Source organism: Barbatula barbatula (genome assembly GCF_947034865.1).
Source record: "Barbatula barbatula genome assembly, chromosome: 3".
Taxonomy (NCBI): Eukaryota; Metazoa; Chordata; class Actinopteri; order Cypriniformes; family Nemacheilidae; genus Barbatula; species Barbatula barbatula.
In genome coordinates, this window is record NC_136764.1 from 9,265,498 (window position 1) to 9,286,258 (window position 20,761).

Below are 20,761 nucleotides of genomic sequence, written 5' to 3' on the forward strand. Positions count from 1 at the left end.
TATTAGTTTCCTAAAAGATGATGTTTCATCGCTTTGTGTACTGAACTTATTGCTTGCTTTTAAGGCTAAATGTTATGTGCTCTCTCATTTCCCCTTGGATAAAAGCATCTGCTTAATGAATATAAATAAATGTAAAGTAAATGTCCAAATGTAACCATTGAGCATACTGCACACTGCTTACATTAAATTATAAATTGGTATTTAATAATAAATAAATGATCGATACATAGACTGCTGGAGTCTATAAATGTTTTACCTCCAGTTTATTAACTATACATGTTGTATAAAAGGCATATCAGAGAATATTTCCTCATATGTATCTAATAACCAGGTTGTTTGTGTATTGCAGATGGACCCTTGGTGCCAATAGTCCACCAGTTATGACTGAACACTGTACATACAAGGGTCAGCTAGCCTGTATTTCATTTTATCTTTGGACTGGTTGTAACAACCAAGGGGTAGGAGCTCAAATTTTGCCATGCACCAATGGACCAAATTTTGCAACGCACCAATGCATCATTATGACATAATGAATCTGGCATTGGCCCGAAACTTCTATTCAATATGCATAAAAGTAAGTTAATACGATTCCTTAATTTAAGTAAATGTAAGAGATGCTTTTAAATGTTATAAAGCAAATCTTTAAAAGAGGAGCAATCACTTTTCTATGTAACATAACTGTATCTTTCTATAATGTCTTTTTTCCGTGTGAACAGAACCAAGCAAGCAGACAGTTTGAAATAATAATCACAACAAATTAAAAAATATATAATCTCAATCATTTATGCTTTATGCTGTTTATTCAGAGTGCTAAACAATGTTATTGTATTAAGTTGCAGAAGAAGCTCTGTATCATCCAAAGGGCAAACATGACCCTGGGCGGACACTAATCCTGAAACTTGTTCAGATTTCTCTGTAACCTACTTTAGAGATCCGCCCTGCTGTATACACACTTGTACAATCCTTTGGAGGTTTTCTGCTTAGGGGATTTTCTTACAAATTCTTAAAGTTTCAATCATTAAGGTATGTTACTTGTATATCTATAGCGTGACAAACTAAAGTGTAACTTGTGTAGCATCGAACAAGCAAAACGTATTCTCCTGTTCTAGACATATAACATTAAGAATTTGCATTGAATGCAGAGCATGATCTATAAAATCCAAACATTAAAAAGTGTATAAAATCCAGAGACAGCTAAAATGGTTAAAAGTTTGATTAAAAAATATATTTTCGATCGCTGCAAAGGTACAGTATAGTTACATTTCTGGGAAACAACATATAAATGTGGGAGTGGAATAAAGTCTTCTTGTTGTTCGTGATGCCATAGCGTGATCTTCTTTTAGCCGAGCCCTTTAACACAAGACAAAAAGATATCAAACCGAGACATTTGAGGGCGGTCACACGGAAATCTTTTTATGACCTAAGTAAGCCCTGTTCACGTCATCCAGAACTAATCCCACTTCATCTTTATTATTCTTTTGTCTCATGTAACCACAATTACTTCCTTCACTCATCTTTCAAGGTGATGTCATTCACGTTTGTAGGCATTTGTATCTAAAGGCTACATTCAGGATATATGGAAGTTACTGAACAAAATTAAGTAATTCCAAACTCAGTGTATTAAAAATAGGCTGCAAAGTCCTCTCATTGTACAATTTTTTAATTTCCATCATCGAAAAGTCTTATACGGGCTATATTGGGCATTGATTCTCATTTTATTAAGCAGTGTACATATTGTACATATTGCTGAACAACTCTATACAGGTCAATAAATAAGTGGAAAATATATAAAGACACAAAAACTGACTTGTCACTGGACCTCAGGGGACAACTTTACATTTAAACCAATTACCCTCCTAAATGTGTCTCATAAATCACATTTGTGCCTCATAAATGTAATGACAACTTTATCTGTTATGCCATAGCAAGTTGTGAATAAGATTCCCAAGAGAATACGATTCTATTGTCAAAGACTGTACAGCAGTAAGCTATTGTGAGATGACCACAGGGTCACATGGTACGCTTTATCTCACGTGGACACAAAGACGTCAAAGTATAGAGAAGCCTGTAATTCACACAAGCACCAGTGTGAAACTCTCCCGTGTGTGTTTCGAGGTCATTACATAATTGTAAACATTTTATTTGCTCTTACGTAGTAGAGTTCTAGTCCACACTCCTCCTCCCTCGATAGATCACTGCAGAGACACAGAAAGACAAGTTATGTCAGTTTTAGATTGCATTAATCTAATTGCATTAGATTTTTATACCAGGTTCCAGGCAATACCTACCCATTCCAACACTGTTCCCAGAGCAGGACACTGAAAAATAAAATCACAGAAAACATTAGTTCGTATTAATATTATAATTATAGACATTATAATGAAGATTTTGGTATGTTTTCCTTTATTATGTTAATACTGGTGGGTAACCATTATACACTCTTAAAGATTAAGGTGCTTCACGATGTCATAGAAGAACCATTTTTAACTGTAAAGAACCTCTTAACATCTGAAGAAAAAACAAAAGAGTCTATGTTGTGGAAAGAGTGAAGAAGTTATGGTTCTTTTAAGACTCTTGAGCGAACGCTTCTTTGGGGAAACAGAAACGGTTATTTTATACGCCATCGCCTTAAATATCTTTTTGTTCCCTCTTTACTATTAGAAATGTAAGCCATTATTATTTGAAGTATAGTTCATCCAAATCTATTTGTGTCGTTTATCTCCTGAAACCCAGCAATATGTCATATTTGTATGTCATGATTCCGCCATCATGTCATGTTTATTCTTGGTCTTGCAGCGGAGTCATGGCATAGCCTTAGGTTTTGTGTGAGAAGGACATGGCTTTGTTTTGATTCTGACTTGCCATGTGCTTTCTCGTGTCTCGTCAGTGTTTCCCGCCCTTTTGTCTCGTTAACCTTCCCTGAGTGTTTCAGTACCCACACCTGCCCATTGTTATCTCCTTTGTTAGTCTCCCTATAAAATGCCCTCTTGTCTATTGTCTTGTGCTCGTTCGTTGTACCTGTATGCTGTACCTGGTCCCTGTACCTGGTCCCTGTACCTGGTCCCTGTACCTGGTCCCTGTACCTGGTCCCTGTACCTGGTCCCTGTACCTGGTCCCTGTTCATGTTTCCTGTCAAGTTCCCTGGTAAAGTTTATGGTCTTGTACCCTGTTTGTTTAGTTCTTAGTTGTTTCTTTTTGCCCCCCTTGTGGGAAGTCTTTGTTTTGAGTTCTGGATTTTAGTTTTGTCAGCGTTTTCCCCATCGAGGGTGTTTTGGTTTTTGTTCTTGTTTATTAAAGTCTTGTGTTAACCCCTTCATCCCCGTGTCTGCCTGCACTTGGGTTCTTCCACCACGTTCCTCCTCTGTGACTCACGACATTTGTATGGGTCAGAATTATAGATTTTTCCTTTATACCAAAAATCCTTAGGATATTAAGTAAAGATCATGTTCCACAAAGACATTTTTGTAAATTTCCTACCGTAAATATATCAAAAGTTTTTTTGTGGGTAAAACGCTATGCCAAGGACTTCTCTGTAAGGAACAACATTTTCTCAGTATTTTGATGTTTTTATACCCTCAGATTCCCTCAGAAGTTGTATCTCAGCCAAATATTGCCAATAGAAAGCTTATTTACTCAGCTTTCAGATGTATAAATCTTAATTTTGGAAAATGTACCCAAATCCAATGATGTTTGGAAAACACCTGTTTATCTTGAATAAAAGTAAGGTTGAAAAACACTAACTACATCATCTTTTTAGTTACTTTAGTACAGGTTTTTTTTAACTGGGGTCCGGGGAACCTGAACACCCCACAAGGGTCAATAACAAAGTCTTTAATCCTTATTTACAAAAATAATACCACAATTTTCAACTCTACAGTGTTTGAAACACATGAATGTCACAGTATTTAATGATGTGAAATATATCTCAAAAGGATAAACTGAGGTGTACCGGAGTAGAGTCTTCTTGAGCAGAATGTGACTTTAGAACCGTCCTGCGTCAATGGAGCGACCACAACCGTGTACACCTCCCCACACAAGATCTCGTCCACATCACATGAGTTTGACCCTTGTTGTGCATTGCAGGTGTAGTTGGATCTGGTACCATACAGATCGGCGGTGTAGTTGTACAGACCAGGAGAAGAGCGCCAGTAGACCCGCAAAGTGTTGTTCGCCATGCGGTAGAGTTTCACACTGGATGGACAACACCCACCTGAGAATGAGATGGAGAAAACAGAAGGTACAGAAATGATGTAGATGAATCTGAATTTAAAACCCGCCAAGTACCAAATGACAGTAAAGCTTTGTCTTTATCAGTCATCTAGTTAAATCAGGGCAGATGTGTTTAATATGTAACGATAGCATAAGAATCCAAATTTTAAACTCACTTGAAGAGAAACCATGGTAATTGCATTGTGTCTTATGCCCGGTTATGCTGATGGCCTCCAGGGACACATTGTAGTGGGTGTTACATGTAATGCACCCCATCAGGCAGTGGGTGTCCATGGTATGGCATTTGGCATGACCTCTGGGTGACGTCAGGGAGGTGACATAAGACTGTGCTCCAATAGCGGGCGACCAGACCACATTGGTCATGGCCTGTGTCATCTGTTCTACGCTTAAAGTATCCGGACAACAGGGTCCTAAAGAAAGAAATACACTTCATAAATCAAATGTAAGTTAAACATTGTTTTATCGTTTATCAATTAAATCACTTTGACATCTCTAAATGGTAACACTTGACCTGTTTCCAGGGGAACGGAGTAGCTGGGCAAGCTGCGCCCTGCTTCAGTGAAGGAGGTGGTGCTGATGTCATACGTGGCCCCGCAGGTCACATTTCTGATAGTACAGGAAGTGCCGGTGGACGAACAGGAGAAGGCATCGGTACCGCTCACGGCAAGCACTGTGTAATTAGCCTGAGTGTTCGCAGACGTCCATGACACCTGTACGGTCGAGGAGTCCACCTGTGTCACGTTCTGGATCTCAGGAGCACAGGGAGCTAAGAAAATGAATGAGAATGATGATTTATAAAAGGGATTCATCATTTACACAGCCTTATGTCATTTTAACCCGTGTGACTTTCTTTCTTCAACAGAACACAAGAGAAGATATTTTAAAAACTGTTGGTAACCAGGCAAGTTTGAACTCCATTGATCTCCGTTGTATGGACTCAAAACCACTGAGACAATTCTCAAAATATCTTCTCTGTATACAGGTTTTGAATGACATAAGGTTGAATAAATAATAATAATATAGGCATTCAGAACTACGTAACAGTGAGAAATATGTTTCAGTAACAGAAAAAATACATTCTTTTCATTTCTTTTTCTATACATTTTTTTGTTAGTGTGTGTTTGCCCCTCCAATAATTGTGAATGTATCTCTTTTGTTATAGGTCAGTATTGGTCCAGTTGGCCTGTTGTGTTTACCTGTCCGGCGTGTGTGCGGTACACATGTGTTATTGCACTGTATATCGTTGCACGGCCGCACCACCACACTGTACAGACTGTCACAGGTGAGATCAGAGAGCGCACACACAGGAGCCGTGTCGCTGCAGTGGATCCTTTCGGGCCCGTCGGCGGCGATTGTCTCATATATCTCAGCTCCTCGAACAGATGACCACGAAATCTCCAACGTCTCTGTTGATATGAGCGACACGAACACATCCCCTGGACAGCATGGGACTGAACAGAGAGAGAGAGAGAGAGTGAATTAAAGATGACAATGAAGATGACCGGTTGTACTGGTATAGCACTTTGATATGTATGTTTGGTACACACTTGTGGTATAGTTGAGTACTTGACCCGGTGGACTGGAGCCGGCCTGGTTGTAAGCAAATACAGTGGTGAAGTACGTGTAACCACAGACACAGTTGAATTGGCAGTCCGTGCCAGTTGTGTTGCATTGTTCCTCTAAGCCGTCGTCTCTTTTCACGTAGGCGATGTAGAAGTCCACCCACGAAACCTCAGACCACATGACGGAACAGTTGCCCGCCGTCGGCTCCTCGATCCACACGAGCTCCGGAGGACAGGGGTCTGAAGAGCGTGAGAAATTATAAAAACAAGAAGCACTATAGAAATAAATGTAAATGGAATTGGATACTATCAATACCTTAGTGTGAAAATACTGGTGCCATTTACTTGTCTTGTAACATTATCTACTTTAATTTTACTAATTTGTTAATTTAGTCAACTTAGTATTGCCTTGGTTCTCATGTGTGTTTGTATTTAAGTAATACATACATGTGAGGACATCCTCTGGGTTTGAAGGCTCACTGGGTCCGGCGTCATTGGACGCTATGACGGTGACAGTGTGGTTCTGCCCGCAGCTCAGAGGACTGATGACGCAGTAGGCGTCCAGAGAGCTGCAGTTCTGACCGGTTGAGCTCAGAGCAATGTACCAATTTGCACCTTGGACCTGCACCCAGAACACCTCCAGACCCACGGAACGGCCTGGCATTAATTGAACCAGCACAGCCCCTGGGACAGTTGGACCTGAGGAGAGAGAACATCAAAGTTAGAATTCATTATTGAATTATTAATTACGTATACATGATTTAAATTTGTATAACCATGCACAATACCTCACTTACACCGTGTCTACACTGGACGCAACTGGTGCAACGCGACATGACAACCTGCTTGTTCTTAATGGGTTTATCGCATCCTACCCGTCTGGACAACATTTAAAATTATAATGGGTTCTAATGCATTTCTAAAGTCTTTTGTCGTGTCGTGTGAATTTATAGGATCAAAAGCATATTGTTTGAATGAGACTGCTGTCAGAATGCTTTCTGTCTTGAGACCTATTAGACTCGTGGCTATTAAGACATTTTTTCTGGGTCGCTCTGGAAAAACATCAGTTATTTGTTTATTACATGAAAAATATACTAGAAAAATGTAAAGCTTAAAGAATCGTTACCTAGTGTAAAGTAGGCTTGGTGCATGTTTTTCAGGGGATAAATAGAACTAGTGGGTACCTTGTTTTCTTCAGTGAATGTTTTGAAATAAAAGCAGTTGTCCACTTTTTGCCTTTAGTTTCAGTCTTAGGGAATTCTACATTAATAATTCGATTTTGTATATGAATTAATGAATGAGTCATTTATATAGCGCTTTATTGTGTATTGCTGTACACCCAAAGCGCTTTACAATCATATGAGAGGGGCTTCTCCACAACCACCAACAGTGTGCGGCATCCACCTGGATGATGCGACGGCAGTCAGAGTGCATTGGTGCTCACCACACACCAGCTGTAGATGGAGAGTAGAGAGAGATAGAGCCCATTCAGAGAGAGGGGAACATTAGGAGGCCGTGATTGAGAAGAGCCAGTGAAGGGGATCTGGCCAGGGCATCGGGGTTACACCCCTACTCTTTGCCATGGGAACTTACTTATATGTATTGGTTACCAGCTAACAGTGCTAAAGAATGATCGGTTATCGTTTTCGGCCAGAATGTACATATCGGTGCATCCCTAGCGGTACGTATACTAATATCAATGTACTAATAATATACTTGTTAGTGTACTATTTCAGTACTCTTTGGGATTCAACAGGCCCAGTTTTTTAATAGGATTTTTTTTAAGAAAAACATACCTAGACTTAGACCGCATACTTACGTGTAATTTATGAAAAGCACATTAAGTAGACTGAAACTATACTTTCTTATTTTAGTGTATACTAAAAGCACACTTAAATAAAAAAATTGTAAGGGTGCAGATGACTGAATGACTGACAGCTAGTAAACAAAGTTTAAGTCTTAAGGACTAAGGTGACTGATCCGTACGTGTGATTTGGGAGATGGTGATGTCATCTCCTTGGATACCGTCAGCATCCCAGGCATTGGCTTTGATGCTGTAGGTTGTGCCAGGTTCGAGAGCACTGAAGGTCATATTGGTCTCTGACGTGTTGAGTTTGACCCGTGTGTCTGAACCTTCCATGATCAGACAAAGGGTGTACAACACAGCGTGGTCCACTGGATTCCAACTTACCACGATGATGTCACTGCTGGGAGAGCTTGAATTCAACTCTAGGGCCACAAGCACTGCAGAGAGAAAGAGAGAGTAAAGTGAAAAAACAGACAGACAGTGATCAAGTGATGGATCAAAAAAGAAAGAACAATTAAAATGAGATAAATAAAATATTTGATTCAGAATAGGCAGAAGCCATGTTTTTATTTTATTAAAAACGTTTGTGTTTTGATGTGAAAGACGCTAAAGACAAATACTGCCCCCTGGAGGTAAGTTTGGATCATCTTAAAATGAAAAGTCCCTCTGGGTTTTTCCCACATGTAGTTTTTGGAAAACACAAACCACACAACTGTGGACATTTTTACTGGTTATCTTAGGTATAAAGATCCATAAAAGTATAAAGCAACTGAATAAAAATATCATATATAGTCTGGTAGGGATAGAGCTATGGGATCTTGAGATTGATATACAGTCACCTACAGCGTAACTCTGGGGTGAAATAGAGTAGAGCGAAAGTTCTGTTGTTACACATGAAACTTTATAAAAATCCGTCCCTCTTATGTTACATCCAGCTTCTCCTTGGGGAGACGCGACAGCCTAGTTCTCATGGTTTATCTTTTTATTCTCTTCTAGCAAGATGCAGTTACCATCAATAGTTAGTAAAGCCAAGAAGTACCAACGCACACAATAGTTACTACACAATACCGCATTATTGCTCCAGGTTTTAAATGCCAAGTTATTGTCATCTAAACAGAATACGGGGCTCGGTTTTCTTCTGTTGTTTAACTCTCTTCTGTTAGAAAAGTAACAATTATAATTATAAAAATAAAGCTTTAGATAGTTGTTTGTACGACACGTTTTTATGTAAACTTTATTCTGTTTACAGTGTTAACTTTAATATGTACATTTTAACTGTTGTTTTGACGAATAAACTGATGTGTAGGTAGTAATTAAAGTATAATTATATAGGCTTGCTTTCATGAGTCAACTCATATCGATAATTCTTACAAAATAGCTCTCATTTAGTTTTCACTGCTGGGATGCTGGTAGCCTCACATTAAAGGTTTTTTTTGGTCATGGTCCAATAAGTATTTTAGGCACATGTCAGCTGGTTAAACCAGTTAGCACTAGTTCGACCATGCTGAAAGACCAACCAAACCATCATCAGCCAGCTAAGACCAGCATCCCAAATTTGACTGGTTCAGGCTATTTTTGCACATTTATTAAATATTGAGTGATGCATCATTGGTTGTTTCAATGAGAGTTAACCTGTCCTAGCAGTCATGGGAAGGGAGGGCTGACTCCGACCCCCGGTGTTGAGAGACATCACACTGAGGGTGTATTGGGTGTAGGGCTGCAGGTTGATCACTGTCCCGGGAGAATTGAGCACCGGTGTTTCAGAGAAGAAGCCGTCGTCGGTTTCCGCCCGGAGGATGTAGCCGGTGGCACCAATCACCTGCCCGAACTCCACAGTGATGCTGTCGCTGTGTTTAGAGTACGCCTGCAGTATAAAGGGAACTTCGGGAGCTGGTGGGGCATGAAACAACATAAATACAATTATAAATAAAATACTTTTATTAAAAATGGTGGAAAACTAATTGAAGATAAATTAAATTATAGAGAAAATGTGACTATAGTTTTATCATCCCTGGTTCGGGTCACATATGTTTATGATAAATCAAATGCTTCAAGGTTACAATCCCCTATGAAAAATGCTTTCATGTATGTACCCATCTATACAAAATATGCACAAAATTACAAAAAAATTGAACGATTTACGTCAGCGTCTCATCAACAACGCAAGCTCGCGACAGTCACCTGTCGTCTCCTCTGTTTCGGCGCTTCTGAGCACGTTCACCGCGTTGTCCATCGCCTCGACCCGCATCCTGTACACGGTATTCGGCGACAGAGAGTTAACGGAGCCCATGACCGTGCTGCCGCTGAACTGCGCGAACACGGACGGCACGGGCGAGTTCTTCGGCGTGGCGGTGATCTTGTACGAGCTCGCGCCCGTATGTACGCTCCAGCGCACCGTCATGCTTTTAGAGGTGACGGTGAACACTGATAAACTAAAGTCTGTAAAGACAGCACAAAATCATATTTTTTACAGCATTGGCATTTTCTATAAATATAAAAAATGCGTGAAATTGGTAACTACTCCTTTAAAAACATTTCGAGTCAGCTTTCTACCATTAAACCAATTACAAAATTCCCTGGTTTGGAACTTAATTGATAAAACCAAAGACTCACAAATCTCATTGCAGTTCCCATTTAACAAATATAGTATTTTACCCAATAAACTCATAATTTAAGTGTTTGTGATGGTTTCTATTTATTTAGTCGGGTTGTGTGGCAAACATGTCAATTTTCATCATCTTTCTTACCGTTTTGTGCTGCGCATATCTGTAAATAAAAGACAAACACATTTTTTATATTTGCAGAGATTCTTGCTTATCTTATATCCTCTATTCTTCTTTCTTAGGGATCCTTATTATGCTTTCATAAGGGTATTATGTGCCATTACTCTGCAAGGAAGCTTATTTAAACATCACTCAGCACAGATTTTAGACCCTGAGCATTTATCCTCCTGTCTGGAATGACACTAGTCTACACAACTGCATTACATGACAGTGATGTTAGAAAAAGTTTGAATGTTTTAAGGCAGAAAAATGGTGTGCTTTTAAATTATAGCCATACCTGCTAGCAATGCCCATGCACCACCATTCACAAAGGATACAGCTGTGTTTAAAATTGCATACAGAAAGCAAAATGTTCATTCTTACCTGTGACACGGTGATAATCAATAAGACGATGTTTGTTCGATATAAATATTTAGACTCCATTTCTCGAAATTGGTGGTATTCAGCTGCCTTGAGGGCACACTCGACACTCCTATCTTGCTGTTTTGACTCTAGATATCTGCAGGGTAGGGACGGAAGATTGAGTTTTTCTGTTTTTTTTTCGTACCATCCAACAGGTATTTTATTGTTCTGAGAGTAGTGAGTGTTCATTTGCGCCCCTCCCTTTGGCAGGGAGGGAGGGTTGACCTATCAGCGCAGAAGGAGGCTAAACATAAACACCTGATGACAGATGATAAACATGCTCTTCACCATTATGCTTTCTATTGTTGTCAATTATAAAAGAAAAGAAAAAGAACGTATCATTACCCTATCTGTATTAAAGTATCTAACTCAATACTCCCGTTGAAACCGAAACAATAGCATTGTTAAGAGCACTTTATAATCCCTATTACAAACATGAATATAATATGATGCAATTTAGCATCGAAGAGCATTCTATCATATCATACACTTGATTTTATCGCTGGGAGTTAGCACTTAGATCAGAAGTTTATTCAGTTATGTTTCATGGAAAAATTTACTTTAACTCAGACATTTCCTCAAAACACTGTAGGAGAAGTTAAAGAAACTAACAAGATATAAAGTAGCCTATCTGAGATCATTTGGTCTGGAAAGAATTTGATAAGATCTCTTCTGAAATTCAAGAGGATACACATGAGACTATAGGGTCTCCAAACAAAACAAAAGTCTCCATCTGTTCTCCAGTGTAATTTCTGTCTATATGAAAAACATTGAAGTTTGGATTTTCAGAGGCACTGACGTAGAAAGTTTGTGGCATATTTAGTTAATTTTTTAAGTTTCTATTATTTTATCACTCTTGTCATACCAAAACCATGTGGAATGCAAACATTTGTAATGAATGATTGTGATTGACAAGCATTTAACTTCTACCTAACATTTTGTTTTCCACACAGTATAGAGTCATATGGGACACACGAGGGTGAGTAGCACGTTCCCAAAGGCTTTGTCATCTTGCACATAAAACCACCAAGAAGAAATGTGTCAAATATGACATCTTTGTGAAAATACCAGTTATTGCAGCAAACTATTAAAAAATTATTACAATGCTGTGGCCTAGTGGTTAGAGCGTTGGGCTTGTGATTAGAAGGTTCCTGTTTTGAATCTTGGTGCCAGCAGGTCATGACTGAAGGGCCCTTGAGCAAGGCACCTCACCCCTGATTGCTCTGCAGTAATGTACCACTGTAAAAAAACTACTTGTAAGTTGCTTTGGATAAAAGCGTCTGCCAAATGAGTAAATGTAAACTTACAGTTTTATTTTGCTGAGGGGCACATCAATGTTTTTACATTCTCATTTGATATGAACAGTTTAACTAGTGTCAGTATTGAAACTGTACAACAGCATGATTTATTAGCGCTAGGTTACTCTAGCTCAGGGGTCTTGACACATACAGGCAACAACGATGATACCAGCTTGCCTTTTTGATAAAAATGACATTGCATTTTTGTTATTTTTATTGTCAAGGCTTGGAGAATTTACACTTAGGTCATTGAGAGAAATGGAAGCAATTAGTAGGTCTTGAAGATCCGCACAGTTTCTGGTTGGGTGAAGCACATTCCATTTTCCTGTACTGTAACAAAGACCAATACAGTGTCTTCTTCTATTCCCAATATTAATCTTATTGAAATAAAAGACCACCATTGTATCTTTAAATGGTATACCCTTTTTCAGCATGGACCGTTTATACAAGGCAAACCTCCTCAGTGTCAACAGCCAGGCTGGCAAAAGCCAGTTCGCGTATGCCAGATCAGATTATGCCTTTTCTGGGCAGCCACGGTATCACGGTGCTGCATGAGCATTGGTTTTGTTGCCAGATTGGGTACCCAGAATGCACTAACATTATTTCCCAAATGTTTTAATGTCATAACACTTTCTCTAAACTTTCTCTTTCTGTGCAGCATAGAAATGGTTCTTTTTGTGAAGAGCAATTCATATTTATTATAATTATATTAACAGTATTTGCATTACATTTTTTATTTTTGTTTACACAGTATTTCTGTTTGATGAACACAGCCGCTGACCATTCCAAATTTTTATTTCAAAACAGCATTTCTGGATGAATTGTTGTCATTCCAGTCAAGTGTCATTTTATATTTAAATAAAATCAAACCTCAATATTGACAAAAGTCATCCAACAGCAATGAGAAGGACTAACAGCGTGAAAACATGAAAATAGGTTATCACATAAACAAATTGAACTTTTCTTAAATTTCTTAAATTTTATATTGTTATTGCTTAAAAGTGAATAACTTCTTTGCAGTATTTGAGATCTGTAAAAATACAGAGCAGCTTTTAAATGCAAATAGATTTCTAATTTAAATTAGGTTCACATAACCGGTAACGTGGTAGGTAATCCACAGAATTAAACAAAAATTATCATTTTTCCCTTAACACATACCTATAAATAGTAGGCTACATTTTTAAATCAGAAGAACTGATGGTCTCTTCATTTTTTTCTGTAGCTGTAAAAATATGATATTTTATATATTTTGTGTAGATCATACTGTTGCTAATAGTGCTAGAGGCTCTTCAGGCTGTAGACAAGGACAGTCCACCACACAAAGTCATCTTAGGTAAATAACCATATCTTTAAAAAATAACAGTGTATCAGTTTCATTTTGTTTAGAGACAGAGAACAGTCTACTCCAAATCCCACCCAGTAAATCACGTTTATCTGGGTCACGCATGGGTTGCATTAGTCTCAGCTTTGTCGCGTTTTGAAAAGAGCATAATGCATTAGAGTGGGAACATGTTCACAAGTCATGAGAAAAGGCCACCTGATATGTCCACGGCATTTTCGAGTGCCTCAGAAGTTTATTTTACACTAAGAGTGCTGTAGGGCAGTGTTACGGTTTTAGTGTACAAGTAAATACAAATCCACTCGTTTCCTTTTTGAGTGTGTTACATCAATTTGAATTGATTTTGAAATGATTGCTTTCAGAGGTGGATTTTAGTACAGCGATATTTTCAAAGTCATATTCACCGATATCCAGAAAAGCAGTTGTGAAAGTGTAGCGACATCTAATTGTGGCTTTTGAAGACAAAGCAAGATTCATTTGCCAGAAATGGAGATGATGTAGTATGAAGAAGTATAGGGTTTTACTTTACCCCACATATTACCCCAAAATGCTCACCAGCATGGAGTAAAAGGCACACAGTATTGACAAAGAGAACTTTAGATGAAATAATAGTGTTTAGATATGTTTAAGTAAAGACTTGCTCATAACTTTCACTTTAGCAAAGTTTGCACGATTTTTTTGTTTATTTCCATAGATAAATATACTGTCAATAAAATATGTTAATATCACAATATATAAAAAACAGAAACAAAATTATTTTTAAAAAGAAAAATGTAAAAGCATTGGAGATATGGTGATCATGTCAAAGATCAGTTGAATATCCACATCCAGCAGGAAAAGTGCATGTTTTGGAAAATGCTACAGCATTTTTTTGTGTCATGTAGTGGTTAACAGGGGAAAAGAAATCAAAGGAGCCTTTTACCCCATGGAGCCTTCAGCCCCGTTGTACAGTATTTAAGTAAAATAAAGCTATTAAGCATACATAACTAAGATTATATATCATTAATACAAATTATATACAAAAACCAAACTATATATTAATATAAAAAATTACTGATAAAAGTTGAAAAATAGACCAATGTTTGAAATCTAAATTATGTAAATGATGAAAATATCATGTATAAAAATGATTTATAGTCTTAATCTAATTTTGTTGTATTATCATTACAGTGCGTTCTGGCGTTGTAAATTATGCAGTCACAATTTATAATGTGTGATCTTTTAACGTGTTAGACACATAACGCTGTTTAGTTACATTTTAGATTATACTTAAGGGGGGAAAGAAGTAATACATTCTACACCAACAAAAGAGCACAGAGCTGCCCTACACGAACAAAACCAGCAATGACAAAAGGCTTAGTACACACATACACACACACACAATGACCGAAACTTGACTTTTGTTGTTTTGTCTGTGATTTCCAGTAGATGATTAAGCTGAAGTGTCAAATGTAACATTCAGCTTAGAGGAAAAAAGGAGATATCCTTCCAAAACGATTTCAAGGAATTTCAATACAGCACTCGCTTCTCCTATCAGATAATATGCTATACTGTAAATTACTGTGCGGCTGAAACGTGCTGCTGATATAGAGAACAATTCAAGTAACTATTGTTGCAACAGTATTGTATTCTGTTGGCTACATCAGGAGGTTTCATTCTGTCCTGCCATTCACTGTGAAAATTGCAGACAGTTATCATCTTCAGTTTGCTTGAGAACTGCGGGTTCCTAGAGAAAGTAAATCACAGTTTCTTGTTCTGCTTCTTAGAGAATGTAAGTCATATAACTTTTTCTGGAGCTGAGCTTTGGCCAAGTCACCAGAGAGCGCGTGAGCCATCCTGTCTGTGGTCTGCTTCATCAGAAAAGCCGCCTGCAAGGCCTTGTCCAAGGTCTTATGGATTGATTCCTCCTAATGAGAATAAATAACAACATGACATATCAAACATGTAAACCTAAGTAGAATGCATTTTTATGTCAATTTTGCCTTTGACCTCAATCTGAAAGTAGGTTTTCTGTACACTGCATACATAAATACATTGTGAACGTACGAATGCAGCTCATAGTGTGGACGTTAAACGTACGACAAACTCACCCTGCTGGTGTAATGTCTCTTTCCAGGGGTCCGCGGCGACGTTCGCTGAAAGAAGATGTTACTGGGCAGCAGTGCTGAGTCAGATTGAGTAGAGCGCTTTCTGATGGACACAGGCGATTCTGACTCATGATCCCGCACTTTAAACCTGAGAAAACAGCCAGCGCGGGGAAAGATATCACAGTGGTTTATTCATAAACAATCTGTATAGATTATAAAGATATATAATCTATTATAAAAAAATATAATCTATTAACCTTGAAAGATCAAAGGTCTATTAAAGGCATAATTCTGTCATCATTTACTCACCCTCTTGTCACTTCCAGCCTGAATGACTTGCTTCTGCAGAACACAAAAGATGTTTGAAGAATATTGGTAACCAAACAACTCTTCTTTTGTGTTCTGCAGGTGCGAATGACACGAGGGTGAGCAAATGATTTCATTTTAGGGTGAACTGTCCATTTAAATGAAACTGCTTAAAGGAATATGGTGGAATTTCAAATCTACTGAGGAAATATTATTACAACTTGTCACAAGGTCCTGATGTGTTTCAATTTTGCTTAAAGAGATACTTCAACCAAAAATGAAAATTCTGTCATCATTTACTTACCTGTTCCAAATCTGTACAACTTTCTTTGTTCTGATGAACACAGAGAAATGTATTTGGAATAATGTTAACAACCAGACAGATTTTGCCCCCCATTTACTCCCATAGTTACTTTATCTTTTCAAAATCTGTCTGGTTACAAGCATTCTTCCAAATATCTGTCTCTGTGTTCATCAGCACAAAGCCATTTATACAGATTTGGAACAACTCGAAGGTGAGTAAATGATGACAGAATTTAAATTTAATAGGATCAAAATATGATGATGCATCAGAAGACATTTATTAAGACACTGGTGTTGGCTGGATTATTTTTATGATTGATGTGCTTTTTGGAACCCTATTGGATCCCATATAAAAATATAAAATGACAACATTTTAATATTAAAATGATTTATTAGTGTTAAACTGAAGATACTTTGTTGGTATGGATGATATTGGATATACGATTAATAGTATTTTAGTGATTTAATGGGATTTATTGCTTACCCAGCAGGTAGACTACAGGATGATCCATAGTTGACCTGAAGCAGAGGCTTGTGGGAAGTATGTGCAGTAAAAAATGAAGCAGATTTTTTGCTGTTTAAAAAAATATTCCCCACTGAAACAACAAAAGGCACAGTTTGTCTATTGGGCTTTATTACCCTAGGCAAACATTTTGTAAGCATGCAACAAAACACAACAAAAATGAATGTAATTCCTCACTCGCGTGTCTATGGGTGGCACTTTTGTAGGTTGGCCTTGTGTCTGCACTTTTGTTGAGGATGGACAGCCCAGTGCTGGCCATCTGATGACTTCTGGACGGGTCAAACTGAGATGTGCTTTTTACTGAGGCTGAGATCACAAAGGTTAGAAGTTTATCTTCCTAAATGATGAATATACTGTATATTTATCTTAAATATTTATTTATCAAGTGTATTCATCCCACCCTTGGATGGGGATCTGTTGTCACATCTTCTGTCGGAGAGAGAGCTGAGGTGGCCGTGTGTTTGTTCATGGGATGGACTGAAGGCTCTCTGGAAACTAATTGTATGATCTGAATCTTCACCTTCTGTGACAAAGTACACAAATACATAATAATTCTTTTTCATTCAAATGACTTCAATTCCTGCCACTATAATTCTATATTACCAAACACTAATGTTCAAATTAAAGTGTGAACCTGTGGTGCATGAAAACAAAAAGTGTTCGCATGCACTCTTTTGACATAATATTGATGTCAAGTTTCACCTTTATAAAACCAGATTTTATAAGCAGGTCTAGATCGAATAGCTGTCAACCTTTACTGTTACTGGGCTCCATATCAGAAGAGATCCAGTCCTCAGTTCTCTGAAGGCTTGTGTCTGTCTTCACGCGTCTGCTGGTAGAATAGACGTATATTGATTTGACAAATTGCTAAAAATCAGCAGCTTCAGACAGCAACCAAAAATATGATGGGCCAGTTCCTTAAACCCAGTGGACCCTAAAGTACCTGTTGGAGCCACGGGTTTGTGCCCGGTGCCTTCTCTCTGAATGAGACCTGCCGGTCACGTAATCGGCCCGCCTGCTCATATGAGGTAGGTGACTAAGACTCTCCTCTAGCGCCCTCTTGAGGTGGGACACCTCATACTGCAGTGCCAGGATAACCTCACTACTGGAAATAGTATTACAGAAATATAATGTGATAATCAGGCCCACATAAACAGTTTATGTGATGACACTAAACATTGTATTGTGACTTGCTGTCAGCATATTGTCACAAAATAAAGCAGAAATAAACACAATTTATCGATCTAGCATTACCGGAAATATCTTCCGGATGGTTTTAATAGGAATTCTAGTACAAAAAAGAAAAGTATATATATAAAATGTATATGTGCCGTTTTGGACATACGTAACGTATACGTAATGTAAACGATTCACCGTTATATAGCAACAGATTTTCAGGTGACATTTCATAAATTCAGTAGCACTCACTTGTGACATGAACAGTGTGATGATGAATGTCTGTCTCTGTTTGTTGTCTCATTTGCAGCATTGTTCTCTCCCAGGTTAACGGGTCCTCCACTCTCAATCCTCTTCTCATGAATGGACATGGCACCACCTATTGATTTCACTTTTAATGGTGCATTCTGGGTGATGTAGTTGCTTCTTGTATCAGAGGCGGTTTTGTCCAGCTCTTCATAATCCATGTTGTACACTGTAGGCTGTACAGGGTGTGTTGCTATAGATATAGTTGTTCGTTCATTGGAATAGGAGGCATCGCTGTCAGAGCCACTTATACTCGCCACGCTGATGACATCATCAGATAATGCAGAAGAACTAAAAAGAACGCAAGTTAAAGGTTTTTTAAATAATTCTTTCATTAATAAGAGAAAATGTATAAACAGCTATGAGTTGGAGGTTTAGTGTTTCATTTATTCATTAGGAGTAAGTATGAATATAAAGCTGTGTGTATTTTATGTTTGTCAGCTGTGATTGCTTTAAAAAATACATACAAAAGATGTACTTATATATCGTATGCATTATATGCTTTATATACATACTGTTCTTGATGCATTTCAGTAAATAAAATGATCAATATTACACATCACTATTATATTTTATTAACTATAGCACTATAGCATTTTTTATATAGTTCTTAGTTATTTTCATTTGAAGATGACTGTTTAATACATATAATTTGGTAGTTAGAGGGTTAGCTGCTTTTGAGACCTTGCACCGAAGGAAACACAGAAATAGATCTAAATTCATGATTTGCAGATGCTTACTAACATGCATTAGCCTCCACTAGTCTGTATGAATGTACCTTAAAGCATTAGGGGATGTGTGGGAGAGTCCTGTGGTTGGCCGGCTTATATCAGAACTGCCAAAGCCACTGTCAATTTCTGGTCTCACAAATCTCTAAAAGACAGAAAACATCCTCCCTTCAGGACATAGAGTGTTATATACATTTCTACTATTGCATTGTGATTTATAATGTGTGCTGTATATTAAAGTGTAATCTTTTACTTGCTTGTAAAATATGTGATTAAGGGACATTTTTGACAAGTACACATCATATTTGATTGGTAAAAATAGAAATAATAGAATATGGCAAAATCCTCCTTGCTTAATTCTAAAAGAAGTTTGGGGAAATGTACCTAAAATTTTGGATTATTGCTGTGAGATTTTTACGCTGTTTTTGTATGTGTTTGTTACCTGTGTTTTGTCTTTGGTTGGCTCGGGAGAGTTCTCAGCAGAGGGTCCTGTATATTGAATTCCTACACTTGAGAAGGAGCCTTCAACTCGTCCTGTCTTATCCTCACATCTACAAAATTCGACCCCCATGGTACATTGTATATGAGTATACCCATCAATCAGTCTTAAGTTTACGGTATAGGGTACACAAAGTATACTATTGTGTTGGAAAATGTCGAAGAAAACATGTTACTACCATGATTTTATACCTACTAGGGCAGTCAAACGATTAAATGCGATTAATCATTTACATTTACATTTAGTCATTGAGTCCAAAGCGACTTAATTGGGTAAACAATAGAAGCAATTGAAACAACATAAGGAAAACAAAATGTATAAGTGCAGTAAAAACTGGTCTCATACAGCCCATCCAGAATAAAAACGTTTGTGTTTACATAATATATGTCTGTGAAAAATAGACAACTTGATAAACATTTATATATAATTAAAATTATTGGTACTGTAAATATAAATATATACATATAAATATTTCCTGAATACATATCTGTGTATGTTGTTGTGTTTATAAATACGAAATTAATATGCACAGTATAAAGACATACAGTATATTATATAACCACAAACTTTTATTCTGAATGCGATTAATCGTGATGAATCATATGACGGCCCTACCAATACCATGTAGTATGTGACAAACAAAACTAAGTCATGCAACAGAAATACATTTTTGTACATTTTTGAGCACACGTCAGAAAAGAACTTTTCTCGAAACTGTCTTGTTGATACATAATATTGCATAACATGGCATTTTACATTAAAATAGTGTAATCCACTTTTAAATACTGACCTGTCATTTGTCAGCTTTTGCTTTAAAGCAGCTGGAGTGGACCGTTGTTCCAGAACGTCTCCTGTTGCCGTCAGGGTGTCTTCTTCTTCTGCAGTTCCAAGTGTTTCAACGGTGAAGGTGGAACATCTCAGAGAGCAGAGGAACATACACAAGAACTAACAGGAGGTACTTAGTGTTTCCATAATGAAACTGATATTCTGTAACCCGACCAGCCTCTAGTGAGCTGTACTGACTAGCATGATATACTCTCATCTTACAACCCATTTCAGTCATCTAAATTAAGAACAGCTCAACATCTAAGTTACTGTTGCCCATTATTATCTCTAGAAATAATAGAGGCCTAGTTTTAAATAATATTTTTTTAGTCTACATAGAGGGATGGGTTGGTAAAAAAACAGAAGAATAAAACGTGGCTGTACTGTAAAATGAAGCTGCTTTCGGCTTGGTTATCTTCATCGCCCACTTCAAAATCCTCGTCTTCTATAATCTCCACGTTTTCTCTCATGGTGGAGATGCAGAAGAGTGATTCCTGCAATATGACACGTGCCATTAATTCAAAGCCAGCATCCACAAAACCGCCATGCTTCGTTTGGCCATGTCATTCAGAGATTGTGTTACAGAG

The 20,761-nt window shown here is 37.7% G+C and overlaps 1 protein-coding gene across 1 annotated transcript; it reads right to left on the reverse strand.

Annotated features, from left to right (window-relative positions):
* Nucleotides 1-768: 768 nt before the first annotated feature.
* On the reverse strand, nucleotides 769-10,877 carry fndc7a (fibronectin type III domain containing 7a). The gene is made up of 14 exons (XM_079451900.1): nucleotides 10,746-10,877; nucleotides 10,347-10,365; nucleotides 9,781-10,038; nucleotides 9,232-9,489; nucleotides 7,779-8,036; nucleotides 6,240-6,491; nucleotides 5,778-6,032; nucleotides 5,427-5,681; nucleotides 4,742-4,996; nucleotides 4,386-4,640; nucleotides 3,950-4,210; nucleotides 2,289-2,318; nucleotides 2,153-2,195; nucleotides 769-1,350 (listed from the first exon to the last, which is right to left on the reverse strand). Exons 1-13 carry the CDS (start codon nucleotides 10,803-10,805, stop codon nucleotides 2,164-2,166), a joined length of 2,448 nt encoding a protein of 815 aa, XP_079308026.1. The 5' UTR covers nucleotides 10,806-10,877; the 3' UTR covers nucleotides 769-1,350; nucleotides 2,153-2,163.
* Between the last annotated feature and the right edge of the window lie 9,884 nt (nucleotides 10,878-20,761).

Coding starts and splice junctions, on each gene's coding strand:
- fndc7a (XM_079451900.1), bottom strand. CDS start 10,805: ATGGAGTCTAAATATTTATATCGAACAAACATCGTCTTATTGATTATC. Junction 6,033..6,239: donor CCCAGAGGATGTCCTCACAT/GTATGTATTACT, acceptor CACGCTCTTCAG/ACCCCTGTCCTCCGGAGCTC. Junction 4,641..4,741: donor CTCCGTTCCCCTGGAAACAG/GTCAAGTGTTAC, acceptor TTCTTTCTTTAG/GACCCTGTTGTCCGGATACT.